The sequence below is a fragment of the Chrysemys picta genome, chromosome 3 (assembly GCF_011386835.1).
Source record: "Chrysemys picta bellii isolate R12L10 chromosome 3, ASM1138683v2, whole genome shotgun sequence".
NCBI lineage: Eukaryota > Metazoa > Chordata > Testudines > Emydidae > Chrysemys > Chrysemys picta.
This window is the reverse complement of record NC_088793.1, coordinates 104,191,215-104,209,157: the sequence shown is the minus strand read 5'-3', so window position 1 is coordinate 104,209,157 and position 17,943 is coordinate 104,191,215. Positions and strand designations below refer to the sequence as shown.

The window sequence follows — 17,943 nt, the reverse complement described above, 5'->3', positions numbered from 1 at the left end:
TCTCCAGACCACCTCTCTCTATTTTGAACTGTACCTGTTTGTTTCCAGCTCTCACACAGATGCGAGCAAAGGGCAGCTGGGATACAAGTCTTCCCTCACCACGACATGTGCCCCGCCCCATGCAAGGGCCAGGGACAGCTTGACAGCAGAGACTGCAGAATTCAGAGACTGCTCTCTCACTCTTAGGAGCAGAGAAAGAAACATTCTGCACCCTCCTAAGGGAAAGGTCCAAAGCTCTGCATGTCTGAGGTCTCTGGGAGGCATCATGCCAGCCTCTTCAGAAGCTCCCCAGGACAGGAGGAATGGCTTCATAGGCACAGCGCTGCAGAGTGGGTGGCAACAGCACAAATGAGCACTTTGGGCCTGAACCAAAGCCCATTGAAGTTAATGGTAAGACTATCACGGACTTCAGGGGGATTTGGATCAGGCTTGTAATGTCCTGTTTTGTGAATTGTTTCTGTACAACGGAGCTTAAATAACTAATTTCAAAAATTTCATTTTCTGACAGAACACTCTTTAAATGGCATGGCCCGAAATTACACTAAAATAATCTTTAGAAATTGCTAAGGGTTCTTCTGCTCCTTTGCCGATGCCTAGAAGTATCTTTTGGCCAGGCCCAGCAGCAACACCACTAAACATGCCCTTGTCCTCCCTCCCTTTTCCCTCTGTTCACACACCTTGTTGCTGCTGTTACTGGCAAACATCCTGTAGTACAGCATGCATTTGTGTCCAGGACAGGATAGGGCCAGGGGAGTTCTGTCTCATGTTTTCACAAAATGCCATAAAGTGCAATTGGCCATCTACAAAACAGTGGAAGTGTCTCAACACAAGGTGGTGTCACAACCAGGAGGTAAACGGAGAGAGAGATTTCCCTCCTTGGTTCTCTTTTAAATACAGTAATCTTATGGAGTACTTGTAACAATAGCAGGGGTAGATGGAAATGTGCTTTGCAAGCTGGTATGTGATGGGGACAGTGACGAGGATATCTTAAAAGCTGAGATGAGTTACCCAAACATATTGTGTCTGAAAATTGAGGCCTGGATTCAGCAAAGTATTTAAACATGTGCTTAACCTTAGGTTAACCTAAGCAGGCTTGAATTCTTTGCTGAAAGGAGATGGGATCACTCACGTGCTTAAAGTTAAACACATGCGTAAAGGCTTTGCTGAAGTGGGGCCTTAGGCTGGAAAGCTCACAAGAGACTTTCTTGTTGGGTTTTAGAGATTTGTGGCTTTCTGGCCAGACTGCAGGAACAAAGTTGCTCCCATATTATGATGCTTTCACTTCTGGTTCTGGCCAGAACCAGGAAATGCCTAGGTGCATGAATATAGTAAATAATGAAAGCAAATGAACTTGAAGTCAACGGAAGTTTTTCAAAAATCCCAAAGAGATTTGAATTAGGGATGAAAGCATGAGACGTTCTTATTTGAGCCTGTTTACCCATACATAAAAATTCCTCCTTAAACTTATTCTCTGAACTGTTGTGTCATCTTGTACAAAGTCAATAGTTTGGGTGCGCTGATGTGGTTATCATGGGTGACCTAGTTTGAAAGACTTCAGGAGATGGAAAGAGTGAGGGGAATGAACTACACTAAAGAGGAAAAGTTAATATTCAGGGATATAATTTCCTTGTGGCATCTTGAAAGTAAAGTACACACTTTCCAAAATGTCAGCAACAGCAGATTCTGCAGCGTATAGCCCCTCGTGCAGGAAGCTTCAAAAGCATGTTTTGCCGGCTCTTAAACCAGGAGCTTATGTTCGGCACTTTTGCCACATACCTTTTAAAGCACATGTTGCAATGCACTCTGTATGCCGCACTTACAAATGAAAAATCAAGAAGCGAAATGGCACATCAACAAGTCCATCCCAAGCAATACGCTTCGCTTTTGTAGCTCTCCCACCAAATAAATGATGGCTCAGAGAATGGACACATCTATAGCACAGCAATCACTCATCCTGCTGGTAACCTAAATCTTCACAGAATTCGTATCGGTAAATAAATTAAAATTTTAAGGAAAGGTGAAGGAAAAGGGGTAAATTTTGGGTATAAACAATCCAACTTTGTCAGCAGTTTGGAAACAAAGCTAGGAAGAACAGCTGGCTTATAATGAAATGAAGTAGCTTTTCCCTTTGAAAACGAATAAGAAACAATGGGTCAGATCAGCATAGCTACATAGCTCACCACACATTAAGGAGCAGGGGCCATTGTCTGGCTTGTTGGAAAAGGCATCTGCCTCTTTAAGAGCTAGAGAGTCAGAGTGACTTTCTGTTGCAGCTGTGGACCAGGTCAGTGGCATACCTAGGGTTACCAGATGTCCCGATTTTGGGGTCTTTTTCTTATATAGGCTCCTATTACCCCCCCTCCCCCACCATCCCGATTTTTCACATTTGCTGTCTGGTCACCCTAGGCATACCCATCCAGGTGACCAGAAGAGAGGGGGGACTATATAGGTCCGTTCCAGAGCAGGAAAAGCTCTCTTTTACTTGGACCAGGCAGAGCAGCACCCACCCTACCACCCATGGAAGTGGTGAAATACCGGGTTTTGTCAGGGTCTGCTGTGGGCACTGTGCTAGTTGCTCCTTTCTCAGGGGGCTGAGAAGGAATTTTTCCCTCACTGCCAGATTGGCCAAGGTGAAAGGTTGTTGTTTTTTATCCCAGCTTCCCCATAGCAGTTCAGGCAGGCTTTGCTGGGGAGAACATGAACCAGGCGTTAGCTATGATGTCACAACTCGTTATGCAAACATGGAGCAGATGTCCGGTGCAGGTACCCCATAGGGAAGGGGTACAGTGATCAGATAAAATGGATTGGTAAAGGTTTAAAGGAGGTATTCTCTAAAGGAGCAAAAACAAGGGGTCTCAGGGCTCCTACAACTGGTACGGCAGGGAACCAGCGCCCCCTCCCCTTTACAGTCCCCCCTTAACCCTCATTCAAGTGGAAGATGGTGAGGTCCCAGCAGTGGGTTGGCTGGGAACCAGGATGGGTAAAAGAGTGTTTTGTCGGACCCAGGTATATATTGAAATGATTATGGAATTACCTGCACTATACAATTTTATCTGCTGGGTACTCCCAGACATTTAAGAATAAAGTTGTGGCCTAATTAAACCACATCCAGTGTCTCCTGTGCTTCTTCCAGCATAGGCAGACAATGGAGCTCCACAAAGTTACATCATACAAGGATCCAGCCTATTAATGTTTAATTCTTTAAACAGGTTTCAGAGCAGCAGCCGTGTTAGTCTGTATCCGCAAAAAGAACAGGAGTACTTGTGGCACCTTAGAGGCTAACAAATTTATTAGAGCATAAGCTTTCGTGGACTACAGCCCACTTCTTCGGATGCATATTATTCTTTAAACAGGTGATCTGAATTGACATATTAAATTCACTGTCACTTTGGTATTAACTCCCAGGCCTTGTCCAAAATCCAGCTTGGATAATTACATTCTGTCTATCTAAATACATCCTGGAGTTTCAACTGTATACTATATTCATCTTCTCTTCCTTTCCTCTATTGTGCGTGTGCACTGTTAAACAGCTGCCCAAAGAGCTTTTCCAAACACTCCAGCAAACAAAATTCAGTTTGCACAAATGTTCATGGGAATGCAAACAAAAATCGGGTGCCAGCATGACTAAACTGAAAAGCCATTCAGAATTTGTGAAAATATTTGCATATAATTTTCCTCCACTATTTGCTCAGTTCTAGTTCTTACTTTCCTAATCTCTCTTCAAAATCAACAGAAGTTTTGCCTAAGTAAGGACTGAATCTGAGGACTGAGTAAGAAGTGAATAGAGGCTTTTGGATTTGGCCTGTAGCTTTAAATCATCTATATACTGTAAAAAAGCACATTGCATGTAAACCTTCCTCATTGTTTTTAATAAACTTTTATACAGTGCTCTAACTTCACAAGTATGTAGAAAGAAATATTCCATGCCTCCAAAGAGTTGGTAATTCCATCACAGTAAATGATCATATTAACTGAATGCACTTCCATGGCCAGAACTTGAGTAAAATGCCCTTAGCTAGCCTTGATTCAAGCAAACTCATTTTCTTTCTCCCCAATAAATGGAACACATTGGGCAAGTTTCAACGTTCCCTGTTTGGTTCAGAAATAGATGTAGTAAACAGCCTTCCTGCTTGTGGTGCATATCTCAGTGTTGCACAAATAAAGCTGTTTTCAGTCCAAGGAAAAGTGTAAGGAACTTGACAAATGCTGAGACAAAACACTGGAACGCTCTACAGTGTTGTAGGTACGTGTAAGGGGGGATTAAAGGGTCTGATCTAGTAAGGTGCTGAGCCCCCTCAATTCCTGTGGACTTCAATAGGGGTGCTCAGCAGCTGACTGGTTCAAATTGCAAAATTAGCATAGCCACGCCCCCAAAGTGTAGGGAGGATCCCCTCTCAATGACTAATGATTGTAATGGCACTCGAAGGGTGTATCGAGATCCCTGACCTTGTGAGATTACAAATACTTCCTTGTTTAATCATGTCCAAAATGTAACAACATGGTGAGGCTGGAAGGATGGACAGGGCAATATTGCACAGCATGGTGGGACAAAAGTGTTTGGTTCTGATGAAATAAATGGACAAAAGTAATAAACAGAATGCTAGTTAACATGTTTCTTTGGCTTCAAGGAAGAAGTTGGTCACCAAGCGGGATTTAAAAGAGGAGGGGCTAGTGGCTTTGTGGACTAGCTCAGGAAGGACCTTCCATGCAGAGAGGTGAGCGTAGAAGGAAGAACTGACACATCTGTGGGGAAAGTGGGCAAGTGGTTTGCTGAGGCTGGCATCATTGGCAGAGCAGAGACAGTTGGGGGTGGGAGGAATGTGATAAGAGAAAAGGTCGGATAAGCAGGGGAAGAGTTATTTGGGGCCCTAAAGGCAATTACATGAAATCTGAAAGTGATTCAGTGCAGGAGGAAGAGGAGACAGTGGATTCAAAGAGGGAGGAGTCATGGGCAAACTAATGAGAAGTGGAAATTACCTTAGTTGCAAGATTCAGCATGGACCGGAAGCAGGCATTGTGGGTGTCTCTAGTTACTGTACTCCCTCTCTAAATGAGGCAGACTCCTCTGTTAATGATAAGCATTATGCATGTGTGACTCAGGACCTATATTTCTGAGCGGACAGTTGCAGTGAGAAGGAGAAATAGGAAGGGAGGTGGGAAAACTTTCTAAAGCAGGGGTGGGCAAACTACAGCCCGCGGGCCGGATCCGGCCCCTTAGGGCTTTGGATCTGGCCTGCGGGATTGCCCCCCGTGGTGCCACGGGCCCTGCGCCACTCTCAGCAGCGGTCCCTGGGTCCTCGTCTCCAGGCACCACCCCCAGCAGCTCCCATTGGCCGGGAACGGGGAACTAGGGCCAATGGGAGCTTCGGGGAAGGTACCTGGAAGCACGGCAAGGGCAGTGCATGTGGCCCTCCGCCCCCCCTCCCCCAGGCACCGCAGCATTTCTTGGAGCGGCGCGGGGCCTGCCCTGGCCCCTGTGCATGCCACTGCCACCCCGGAGCCCAAACCCCTCCTACACCCCACCCCCCAACTCCCTGCCTTAAGCCCCCTGCCTGCACCGCGCACTCCTCCTGCACCCCAACCCCCTGCCCCAGCCCTGCATGTAATTTCCCCACCCAGATGTGGCCCTCAACCCAAAAAGTTTGCCCACCCCTGTTCTAAAGTCATTTCAGAAATGCACAAACACTGGTGTTTGGAAGGCCCTGAAGAATTTAAGTATTGTAGCAGTCTCTTCTCAGGAGATGTCATGTGTGTGTGAGTGTGTCAGTGTGAGTGATAGAGCTTGTCTACAGAGTGGGGTAATGTGCTGTACAGGGGTGTGATTTATAAATCAATTGAAGTGCAGCATGTTAATGTGGTCTGTGTAGACCAGGTTGGTGCACACTGAATATTTCCTAATGTGCTTTAACACAGTGTTGTTTGAAACTATGTTAAACCGCACTAGGGAACCTTTAGTGCACACAAACTGGATCTCCACAGGCCAATTAATGTGCAACACATTAGTGTACTTTAGAAACCACACCCCCAAAGTGCTCATTACTCAACCATATAAACAAGCCCAGAGAGAGAGAGAAAAACCCAAGAGAAGAAAGGATAGTTACGCAGAACATTAAGCAAGGGTGGGAGAAAATGAGAACAGTTCAAAACTGGGTAATGCAGCCTTCTTCTATAGACTAAAAAAATTTAAACTATGTTCAAACTGTGCTGGGTAGGGAAGGGTCTGTCTCAATCATGGTGCCAGTTAGAGCTGCTTGAGTTATTCAGTCCAAATAATGAACCCATCACATTCTGACATTTTTCTTCCAAAAATTATTTGCAAATAAATATTCTTATTATTTGATCCGCTGCAAACATTTTGCATAATGATTAATTCTACCATTTCCCCTCCTCCCCATCCTCAAATTAATTGCATTTCATTATTCCACCATCTCTAGTTCTTCATTTTGTTTAGCATATTGGTAGAGAGATAATAATGTAGATGTGCTAACCTGCTTTTGCCACAGTTAGTGAGACACTCATCTCCAAAAATCATACGGGGTTTAGGTTTGTGCTAGTGTGGACAGGGATTTGGATGAAAAAGTTACTAAGCAACAACTGGCAAGGGGCAGGGAGGGAAAGCAAGGTCTGCAGACATAGCAGATATCATAGCAGTGCTTCTTAAAGCTGGCAAGAGGATGCTAATGATCTGATTTTCTAAATTTGTGAAGGAAAATCTCAGAGATTTTGCCGATTAATCTTCCCATACAATTATGTAATGTGTAGCAAACACTGTAATTGGGGGGGGGGGGGGGGGGGAAGAGGGGAAGAGGATCCAGATCCTGCATATTCCTTGATTGCTATGGAGGGCCCCAAGAGCTGTAGGTCTCAGAGGAGTGTCTCTTGTTAGGGGGCCCAGGATTTAAGGTCTAGGAGTCTAGTCTGATCACTCAGGCTTAGTTGTGGGAGGTTGTGTTCAGCCCACGTTAAGTGAGGAACCTCCACAATACAATCTTTAAAATACAGCAGAAATCCTGACAACTTCCCTTTCTCTCCAAAACATCCCAACGTTTTCTCTTATTTTTGTTCAGTTTCCCTTAGTTCCCCTCATAAGCTATGGTAAGAAAATATAACCTCAGATAACATGATATAATGTAGGATGAGTTACCATGAGGACAAGTCAGAATTTAAATGAAAACACCCTTACGTTGGCAAGTGCTATGAAGCTGAGTATCCAACAGCTAACACATCTTGCTGCGTCTAACGAGCCATCACACAACCCCCAGAAATAATGGCTCTCTATGTGAGGCAAAAAGCAAGCCATGCATGGACCATGGTGCCTCACCATCCGTTCTGGCACTGGTAGCTTTTTCAAGACTAAGTTGTGCTAGTGCTTCATACCACTGATGATTCCAAATGACTGTGGGGAAGGATGGGGAAGCAGAGAAGGGAAGAGAAGCAGATGCTTTCTGAGTTAGTGTTTAGATCCTCTCTGACTGGACAGATTTTTACTGGCTTCCCCACATATAGGAGGAACCCGCTGTTGAACAAAATGGGAAACCACAATGACAATTGCCGTGGGGGGGAGGGGGGGGGAGAACCAACCTCCCAAGTCAACTTCATCACATAGGGGATTGATTTGTAAACTGTTGAAAGTTATGGAGTCATATTGTTCTCTCAGTGGTGTAAATCAACTGAGCTCAGGAATTAGACTGGATTTACACTGGGGTAACACAGTAGAATTGGCACCATAAGGCCAGATTTCACAGGATATTAGTAATATCTATTTGAGTCAATGGGGATTACTCACATCCTGCTGGTGGAAGAATCAGGGTCCATGAAGATTATAATCTATTCTTCTTCTTCTTTTTTTTTTTTAACATTTTGTTACATTTCTCTTACTGTTCCCCCTCCAACCCACTATTCTCCACCTGCTCTTAAATGTACACTCACAGATGCCTCCAGAAGTCTGGAGGTGAACCTTGCTCATTAAATAAATGGTGCTGCACTGAACATGATGTGATTATACTTTCTCCCTAGGTGGCTTTTTTGAATATTTCCAGCACTACTCACATGAAAAATGTGGTGGATGAATCATCGGTTCATTTCTCTTTGACCAAAATCCATCCTTCTGAGCATTCAGTTCCCACTTGCCACACAAACCTCACAATCCCATCAGTTTGCTCCTTTGCATTCCCATCTCATTTATTACACACTTAATACAGCGGTCAAGCCTCTTCCTTTACCCAGGACAACCTTTGTAGAAAGGCTTCTTCTAATTTACCGGTCACTGGTGGTTCCCACTCAGGGGAGGTGGAAGGTTTTACATTTTCTCTGGAGTTGACAGACTTTCCTCTCCCTCGCCACTTCCAAAATAAAAATGAGGTAAGCACTTTTTTATGATACAGTTTTTTTAACAGGAATAGTTAAGGATGAGACACAGATGATTGGCTACATCTGCCTTTCCCAGTCATTCCCCAGCTCATTAGCATGTCACATACCCTGCCCCCTACTACTCAAGTAATCCATATTGTGTGATAAACTCTTTATAATGGATTCCAGAATATTCACAGCATACTTACTCCACATACAGGAGGGTTTCACACAAAGTGCTAATATTTATGCTTATTATTTGCATTATGGTAGCACCTACAGGCTTCTGATTGCAACCAGGGTGCCATTATTGTCCTAGGCACTATATTTACATGTCCCTACCCCAAAGAGCTCATAATTTAAATAGATTGTAACACAAGACGGGAGAAAGGAAGTGTTATTAATCCCATTTTGCAGATGAGAAACCAAGGCACAGAGGGCCTCATCTGAAGTCTACTGAAGCCAATGCGAGTCTTCCCCTTGACTTTGAAGTAAGTAAGGCAATTCATGTGCTTAACATTGTGCACCTGCTTAAAAACCTCGCTGAACTGATTTCAATGAGGGTTGGGCACCTCTGTGCTTTTGAAAATTCCATTAGGTGCCTACCTGAATCTACAGGTGCCTAAATACCTTTAAAAATCTGGCCCCCACTGACATGTCCAAGATCATCCAGGCAGTCTGTGGCAGAGCTGGCCATGGGACCCAGCTCTCCTGAGGCACAGATCAAAACCCTCACCACAGCCTTCCTTGCTGGATTTTAATTTTTGTGACCACACAAAAGAAATACTGTGGCATTCTCAAAAAGTGGACCTGGTTCCTAGACCCTCTACAAACAATCATAAACTGGGATTTTAGAATTAGTGCTGGCAGTGTTACATTTTTCAATAAGGTGGCTGTGCTCAAAACCTGTGTTAAACACAAGTATATATTTAGAGCAGCCTTGCAAAGCTGTCATACAAATGGATCAGCCAGGCACAAATCCTACTCGCCTGCTGTTTACCATCACGGTGGATAATGAAAATAACCCTGTTATTTCACTTGCCTGTCATGAAACAGGTACTCCCCTGAGCGAGTGGGTGCAGACTGCTGTACAGGATTTCAATACATTAGTATGTCAGTCACAACCCCTAAGTCCCAAAGCTCCACACTTCTCCTCTCAGCCACTGCCTTCCCCTGTACACATGCACACACACAGTTTAAGTGCTTGAGTCCCACTTTATGAAACCAGCAGCTTGCACGATTAGATGAGACTACACCTTTTATAGAACATATTAAATGTACCTGATAAACTGCCCAGAGCATCTTCATTTTCCAAAATCCCTCTTTGCTTGGTCCCTCGCAGTTCACTTTTGGATTTCCAAATGAGCTTTACCATCCTGATCATCTCAGGCAACTCGCAGGCTAGGGTCCCCGGCTGACAGCTGGGCAGGCTGCCCATGGGAAAGGGCATCGGCTCTTCCCCTGTCCTCCACAGCCTGCCCAGCTCTGTTGAATTAATAAACCTGTCTAGCACAGGCATCCTGTCCTGTGCTCTCCAGAAAGGGCTGCTCCTGCTATTGGACTAGGGACACACTTCTTAGCCAGACACAAATGAAAACAATAAAAATGGGCCCCCGCAACTAAGGAAAAGGCTTCTGCAGCCTCACTGCCTCTTGACAAACACCGTGGAGAGATGTGCTTTCCAAGGGTTCCCACTGGTAAGTGAGCTGAAGCAGTTACTGTACTTCTTCCTCCTCAGAGATTAAGAGATAGATGCATTTTTTTTCACTCACCCTCTGTCTCAGGCTCCAAGTTACAACACTTAATTAATCCCAGGCTACAGCTGGAACATCAGCCAAAAAAAAAAAAAAAAAGAATGTGTGGGGGAGAGAAGCCAGTGAGGTATTTTCTTTTCCTCCCTTTTTCTCTTCTTATTCTTTTGTTTGTTTGTTTGTTTTCAGGAATTGTCACCCTACTGCAAGATGCTGGAATTTGCAGCGAAGGAACATTTTCATCTACAGGTTTGTTATCGGGAGCTATCAGGTAAACAGCTGCTGGTTTATTAAAAAGAGCTTCACCAAATCATGCCGTGCAGTCTAAAGCAGCCCTCAGTAAACAGAGAGAAGCTTGAGCAGCCCAGCAGAACCAGTTCACAGCTGCCTTTCGCTGGCTAGACTGGCAGAAGGCCATCACTCCCTTCCACTAATGACTGCATTATGATGAAGATATTAAGAAGGCTGTTTGAATTTATCTACACGGTAATGGAATTAAACAGGCTTCCTGCCCACCCACCTCCGTCTTCTTCCTCTTTTCTGTCATTTGGTTCTCAGCAAACCCAAAGGGAGTTTTGGCCTATTAGTCAAATCCCTTTGTAACCTTAGCTGCCCTTCAGCTGCAAGGGAAATAACATTGATTCACATTCCAAAGCTAACTGTGAAAGAAGTGAATCAGGAAAGCGGTAAGATCTGCATTCACAAGTCTGGTGCTGTTGTGTAATCTTAACAAACAGCTCTGGTTTTAAATTTCATTTTTGAAGAAAAATAATCATAAAAACAAAAGAAAGAAAGAAATGTCAGGGCTTGACTGGCATGGAAATTAAGTTGTTGACATTCCACTTTTCCATGGGAGGTCCCACTGTGGCCTTATTATTTTGGCTGCTAGGTGCAAGGCTCCACCTGACTGAAGGAATAAGTTCATGTGAGGACATTAACTGGTGGCTAGTGATCACTCACTGATTGTACGCAGAAGACAATTATTATCGCCAACCTTTAAAGACAAAACAAAAGATGCCTGGTGTCTGCTCTGAACAGCTCTGTCACACACAGAAATGAGGTCGGGTATTGTAGCAGTGGCACTTTCACTAGCAAATGGTGTTACTGGGACATTTTTAAACATGTCTGAGCATTGTTTGTTAGACAGATGTTAGAACAATCCCTTCTTCTCCCTTTTGCTTCACACCCCCAAGTACCAGGACCCTTTATTTTGTCTGGCATTTTCATTGTTCTGACACAGTCTGCATTCTTAATCTATATTCCTTTTTGTGCTGGGTTATCATTCAGCCTTGGTGCTTGTTTAGGGGTGCAGGAAGGAACTGATGGTGTGGGGGCAGCTTACTGTACCATCTACTTTTTATTTTGAATAAAACCACAGAAAGTTCACTAAACAGGAATTTTAACATGCATTTTAATTTTTCCTCTTATCCATAGATAATAGACTTACTCTTTCCTGGTTACATTCAGTGTCCTGTTTCTTTTCCAGATGGAAAAATAAACTGGCAAACAAACAGGTTCTTCCTTCTTTTTTGGGGGGGGGAGGGGAAGGAGGGGGGAAGATTCAAGTGAATGGATTGAAAGTTAACATCCTTAAGTATAAAAAACAGAATGCACAAGTTTTTCCTTGTTATGCCAACATCAACAGGAGCAGCATGATATTTCCACTGTTCTAGCATCCTTTGCCATGTTTACCTTACTGTTCCCACTTCAGACTAAGACAGCAATGTTCTTCAAAAATATGGTTATTTTTAATGTGGGTCGTGGTGCTGTATTATAAGCATGTTTGTTGAATTTGATCTAACTAGTCAGTGCTTTCAGGTACCCCTGGTTTGAAAAAAGTGAAGTGCTCCCTAAGTGTTATACTATTGTTGTTGTAATGTTATTTTGCAGGCGTGCTTAGCATCAGGATATCCTGACCCGTGGAACAAAGGGGTTAAGGACAAAGAAAACAAATAGATGTAATACACCACAAGCACTGACACATTCATAGAACACAGGGCTACACTTCCATGACAAGGACGAGTGTTATTATTTTGTCCGATATAATTTCAATAGCTTTATTTTGATTGTTTCATGTTGTTTTTCTATTATTGGAGCAAGTCATTGAAGCTTCTTAAAGGAACAATGTTTCTGTTAAGGAGGGGTGAACTGGTTTAACTAAAGTAAGAAATGACCCAGACTGTTGCCTAATTTGCAAATTAAACCCAGGCTGATTTTTTTTTTTAAATTCTGAGATACAAAAATGTTCAGTTAACTTTTTCCCAATTATTTTTCTTTTTTGTTCACCTTTTCACTTCCTGGTCCTAGCTGGAACAAGAAGCAGAAGTGCCAAAATACTGTGAAAGAAAGACTGTCCTTGTGATATTTCCAGCTTGGTGGGAAACAGAAAGTGCCAGAAATCAAGAAAGCTGGTTCTCAGATGTCCAGCCCAATATCTGTAGACCAAAGAAGTCTGGATAGCTTTAGATAAGCATGTGAACATTTAGATGCTTAAACAAACCACACATCCAAACTGAGCCACCAAACTTTCTGTGGTCTGCCTACCACTGCTTTCTTTCAGCTCTTTGTTACTAATACCTTTCTTCTAGTTTTTCAAAAGCTGGTCTTGCTTTTTGCATCCTCAAAATTAGGGGTTGCAAATTTGTGTCTGCATTGCAGGTAGGGTTATTTGGGCAGTTGTGTACCTAATTTGTGAATGAAATCAAGTAGATAGAATTCAAATGACCTTCACTGTTTTTGTAGTTATTTGCACCTGCAATTTTTCAGATGGGGGTGGGGGGGACAGAGGAGGCCTAGTGAAAACCAGGTTGAAAATCTGACCTCTTGTCATGCCAACTATTTTATTTTAAAAGTACCGTATATATAATAGCTCTAACACACACAAGACATACTTCTCCTAGGGAAACTAGGGCATGTAAAATCTGCCGCTCATGACAGAATGTAGTTCTTTCTAGGTGCCACTGGTCAGTTTGAGGGTCACCATTTGGACTCATAAAAAGAATGCACTTTTTGAAGGTTTTTGCTCTGCCTGAATTAAGATAGCTGGGAATTAATACTGGCAAGTCAGGTCAAAATCAGTGGTTCAATAGCTAACACTGACAAAGCTACTGGACAAGCTGCATCTCCCCGGTTGTCCTGATAAGAGCTGGCAAAAATCTTTGACTGAAACTCTTTTTGGCAAAAAAAATGCAGATTTGGTGACACAAACACTTTGTGAATTTGTGTCAATTTTGCTGATTTGTTTTGGTCAAAAAACCCTAAACACATTGTAAAAAAAATAAATTTAAATGTTTCATTTTGTTAGTTATGAAAGGAAATGTTTCTATTTGAAATTACTTTTCATTTAGAAATTTCCTGGAACACAAGTGTGTTTCATGGGAAACTTATTGTATCCTGTTTCTGAACTGCACCTTGAGAACATACATTTTACAGAATGATAGGTGTAGGTTTTCACTGAACAGGTGCCTCAAAATTAATTTGACAAAAGATTTTGGTTGTGGCTGGCTGACATTTCTTTTGGCTTCTGCATCATAAGAAAGGGGCCAACTTGATCAGAGCTGCTGAAGGGGAATGTTTATAATGAGATAATGTTCTTCCAAACCTGTGAACCATCACAAAATTTCCTTCAGCACTAGTTTGAGAGGTTTTATGTCAGGGGGTCACATCTTCAACTAGTGTCAATTGTCATAGATCCATTGATTTCAATTGAGATGTGATGATTTTCACAAGTTGGGGGGGGCTGACCCCAAGACAGTATTTTTCACCCCACTCTGGAAAAATGAGCATCACAATGCACAATGAATGCAAAACACAGAGAAACGTGCCCAACTATTTGTTACTGAATTTTTGTAAAAAAAAAAAAAAAAAAAATCACTGAACGAGCTCAGCTCACCTAACCTAAAACTTCCCTGCTTCCATATCAGTGCGGGCCAGATTTTAAACAAACCACAGACTAAAGATGGGTCATTTGCTGTTGCTACTAAATGTACTACTTTATGGCTCTGAGTAAAAGAAGGTTAAGCAATTACAATATAAATATAATAGCTTTGGCCCCAACTCCTCTTTAGCAGCAAAGAGGTGAAATGAGTCAGTTCTGAAAGCCTGACAAGGCAGTGTACATTTTCACAGATAGGCATGAGAATTGAAAAAGGCTTGAGGAAAAGAAGAGGGAGGTGGGGTAAAAGGGAAGAGAATAAGCTGACAGATTCATGGCTTGTGTTTCGCAATTGGTATCTCTTAAAAAGTTTTACTTGTTTGCTTATTCCTTTTAAGCTATGTAGTAAGGGCAGCAGCAGAACTGCATGCCAGATGGTAGAGAAAGTGCCTCGTGTGTAGCTTTCCAGTCTATTGCAGCCTGCATGGGCTTCATTAACCCAGTGCTCTGGTTTTCATTGCAGGTTTCTCTCTCCCCTTCTTTCTCTTCTCTCCTTCAAAGTGGGGTAGGGTGGGAGAGGCGGGGAAGGGGAGGGATGTGGGGGGGGGGGAGGGGAGAGAGAGAGAGAGAATGAAGCCAGGGTTTAAGCTGGCATAGAACTTCTTTCTTGGCTCTCAGCTGCCATGGCCAGTGCCAAATCTACTGTCTCCAACAGCTCTCCCACAACAAATCAGTCCAGGCACACAAAAGCTGTAAAGTAATGTTGAATAATGATTCTTGATTCCCCTCCCCCGCAAGCCTCGTTCCCCAGAAATGACCTCCTCCTGCTCCCCAGTACTGTAAGCGATAGTGGAACCTCTAATCTGCAGCTTGACTGAAGGCTTCCTTAACGTTCAGCTGTCTTTGGCCATTTGTGTCAACAGAGCAAAAGGAGAAGTCCAATAACCTTATTCCTGTTCTTTCTTTCCAGCGATTGTTGCTTGGAAAGGGGGACTCCTTCCTTGGTGTATACATGTAAACAAAAACAAAACCCAGACTGATTAGGATTGGAAGTGACCTCCAGTGGGTCATCTAATCCAATGGTTCTCCTGGTATGTGTACTCCTGGGGCACACAGAGGTCTTCTGGGGGTACTTCAACTCATCTAGATATTTGCCTAGTTTTACAACAGGCTATATAAACAGCACTAGCGAAGTCAGTACAAACTAAAATGCCATATAGACAACAACTTGTTTATACTGCTCTATATGCTATACACTGAAAAGTAAGTATAGTATTTATATTGCAATTTATTTATTTTATAATTATATGGTAAAAATGAGAATGTGAGCAATATTTCAGTAATCTTGTGCTTTTGTATTTTTATGTCTGATTTTGTAAGCAAGTAGTTTTTAATTGAGGTGAAACTTGGGGGTACACAAGAAAAATCAGACTTCTGAAACGGGTACAGTAGTCTGGAAAGGTAGAGGCCCACTGATCCAATCCATGTCACTACACTTTGGCAGATTTAGTTATTATTAAACATTCCCAAACAGATGTCTTGACACAGCTAATGATTTTTATTATCTTTTTACATGATATTTTAAACATGTTAAAAAAACAGCCAAGGTTTTCAAAAGTGACTAGTGATTTCAGGTGCCCCAATTTTTGGAGGTCCAGCTTGACACCTTAAAAGGAGCCTGATTTTTAGAAATTACTTAGTGCCCATCCTCTGAAAATCAGGCCCCATGAAAGTATCTCAAGTTGGGCCCCCAAAATGGAGTCACTCCAAATCACTAGTCACTTTTGAAAATCTTGCCCTGGTCTCTGCCTTGAGGGTCCTTAATTCATGAAGGTGCCATAAATGGGATAATTGTTGAACATCAAGAATGAGTGGAGACAGCATGTGTGTGTGGCACTGACTGTAGAAAGCTACATGGAACTTGGTGTTAAGGGAAGAGGAGGGATCTGCAGGTGGAGGAAGGCACTTAGCATATGTGATGAGAGAAAGTTCCGAGTGTATGCAGTGGCTTGAAAAGACAAGAAAAGAAACCAAAAACGGGAGCGGGTGAAGGATGCACATAGGAGAGAAGAGTGACATATAGATGATGTGTGGAGGATCAAAGAAGAAAGGTAGGCAGGCAGACTTGCGCACAGGCTTGAAGGTGAGGTTCCACAATCACCCTTGACAGTTTGTTCCATTGACTTAACAACTTAGCTGCTTTTCCTAGTATTTAACTTACATTACTTCTTATCTTCCTTACTGACTAATAAGAATAATTGCTCCCAGTCCTCTGTATTGTTATTTCTTGTTTATTTATAAACACCTCTTTACTTATAGGTTCACAGAGTTTAAAGTCAGAACGGACCATTGGATTATCTAGTCTGATCTGTATTTCACAGGCCATTAAATTTCATCCAGATACCTATATTAAGCCCAATAACTTGAGTTAGACTAAAGCAGTTCAGTCCTCAGGAGACTAAACTATTGTGTGCTACAGACATGGAATAGGAGAGACTGAGGTGCCACTTATTTGTGGACAGCTATTATGTGTCTGTTCTAGACTGAACATGCCCATCTCTGTTAACTTTACCTTATAGCATCCCATTTTTTCCCAACATTCTGTTGTTTTTATTGCTTTCCCCATCCAATTTGTCTGTCCAATTTTTCCCTGAGATGTGGGATGTCACCATTTGTGGCAACTGCACTTGTATTTCCCTCTCATGGTCCAGCATGGGCACCCACTCTAGGCTCCTGGGTCCTCAGCCATCACCTCTCTTGGGCAGAGACCCACATCTCTCTCCCTCCTGGACCCGGGTATTTTCAGGCTGCATAATTCCCTGTCTACACTGAATTCCCCAGCAATGCAGACTGCCTCAGCAGGCTTGCTTTGCTTCCCTTCCCTTCCTCAGCGGCTCTACTAGTAAGCTCACCAGAGATCAGCCCAACTCCAACAAGAGCTCTGGCAGGTGAACAGACCTTCAAATCTCACAACCCCCTACGGCTACAAATTAATAACTCCTTAGGTTCAGAACAAGAACACTCATGAATGTGTGAGTTAGTCCTTTGGACCTTTTGATCCTGGGAAAAGGCAATTTGTAGACAAAAATCCTCTCCCCAGGCTGAAGCTTCAAAAGACCAGTTGTTGAGGTGGGCATTTGCATTCTCCTCCTCCCAAATATTTCCTAGAAAACTTGTTCAACTAACTGAACATTCTTGTCTTAGCCCATTGTTTAAAAAAAGTCCTTTGAAAATCATAGCACTTCAAGGTTCACATTAGGGCAAGTCTTCTAGTTATATACAATCCCACAATTGGGATTGTATCCGAAGAAGTAGGTATTCACCCATGAGAGCTCATGCTCCTATACGTCTGTTAGTCTATAAGGTGCCACAGGACTCTTTGCTGCTTTTACAGATCCAGACTAACACGGCTACTCCTCTGATACTTAATCCCACAATAACACTTAAACATTTGCATTTTTAATACAATGAGTTCCTAAGATTCTTAAACTTAATTCAATACAATTTAACTTAATTCAGTGAGGTTTGACCATGATGTTGCAGGAAATTGCCATACCTGTCACTTGGGGCTCAGAACTGAACTCAGTTTTCCAAGTGAGGCCAAACTGGAATCTGGAGGTTGTGCCTACTCTCAACAGTTATGATTTTGTGCTCCATGCCACTGACATGAATTAAACCATTGTTGTTTGCAGTGTTGTAGCTGTGTTGGTCCCAGGATATCAGAGAGATAAGGTGGGTGAGGGAATATTTTTTATCGAGCCAACTTCTGTTGGTGAGAGAGATCAGCATTTGAGCTCGTACAGAGCTGAAGACCTGAAGAAGAGCTCTGTGTAAATGTGAAAGCTTGGCTCTTCAACAGAAGTTGGTCCAATGAAAGCTATTACCTCACCCATCTTGTCTCTCTATGAATTAAACCAGGCTATCTTGGAAGCTCCAGAGGAAGTTATAGGAAAGAAAACTTCAGCTATT

At 42.8% G+C, this 17,943-nt stretch overlaps 1 protein-coding gene across 5 annotated transcripts in view; it reads right to left on the bottom strand.

Annotated features, from left to right (window-relative positions):
- The window catches only part of PDE7B (phosphodiesterase 7B), a 253,289-nt gene that overhangs the window by 106,906 nt on the left and 128,440 nt on the right, over positions 1-17,943 (bottom strand). Inside the window, exon 1 of one of the 5 annotated variants that reach the window (XM_005280319.5) lies at positions 9,631-10,293. The exons of 3 other annotated variants lie outside the window; for them this stretch is intronic. In XM_005280319.5, coding sequence (XP_005280376.1) covers positions 9,631-9,868 — 238 coding nt within the window. In that variant the 5' untranslated portion in view covers positions 9,869-10,293. Of the gene's footprint in view, positions 1-9,630; positions 10,294-17,943 lie in introns of those variants that run through there. One more of the 5 variants, XM_042848186.2, reaches the window with a different exon arrangement.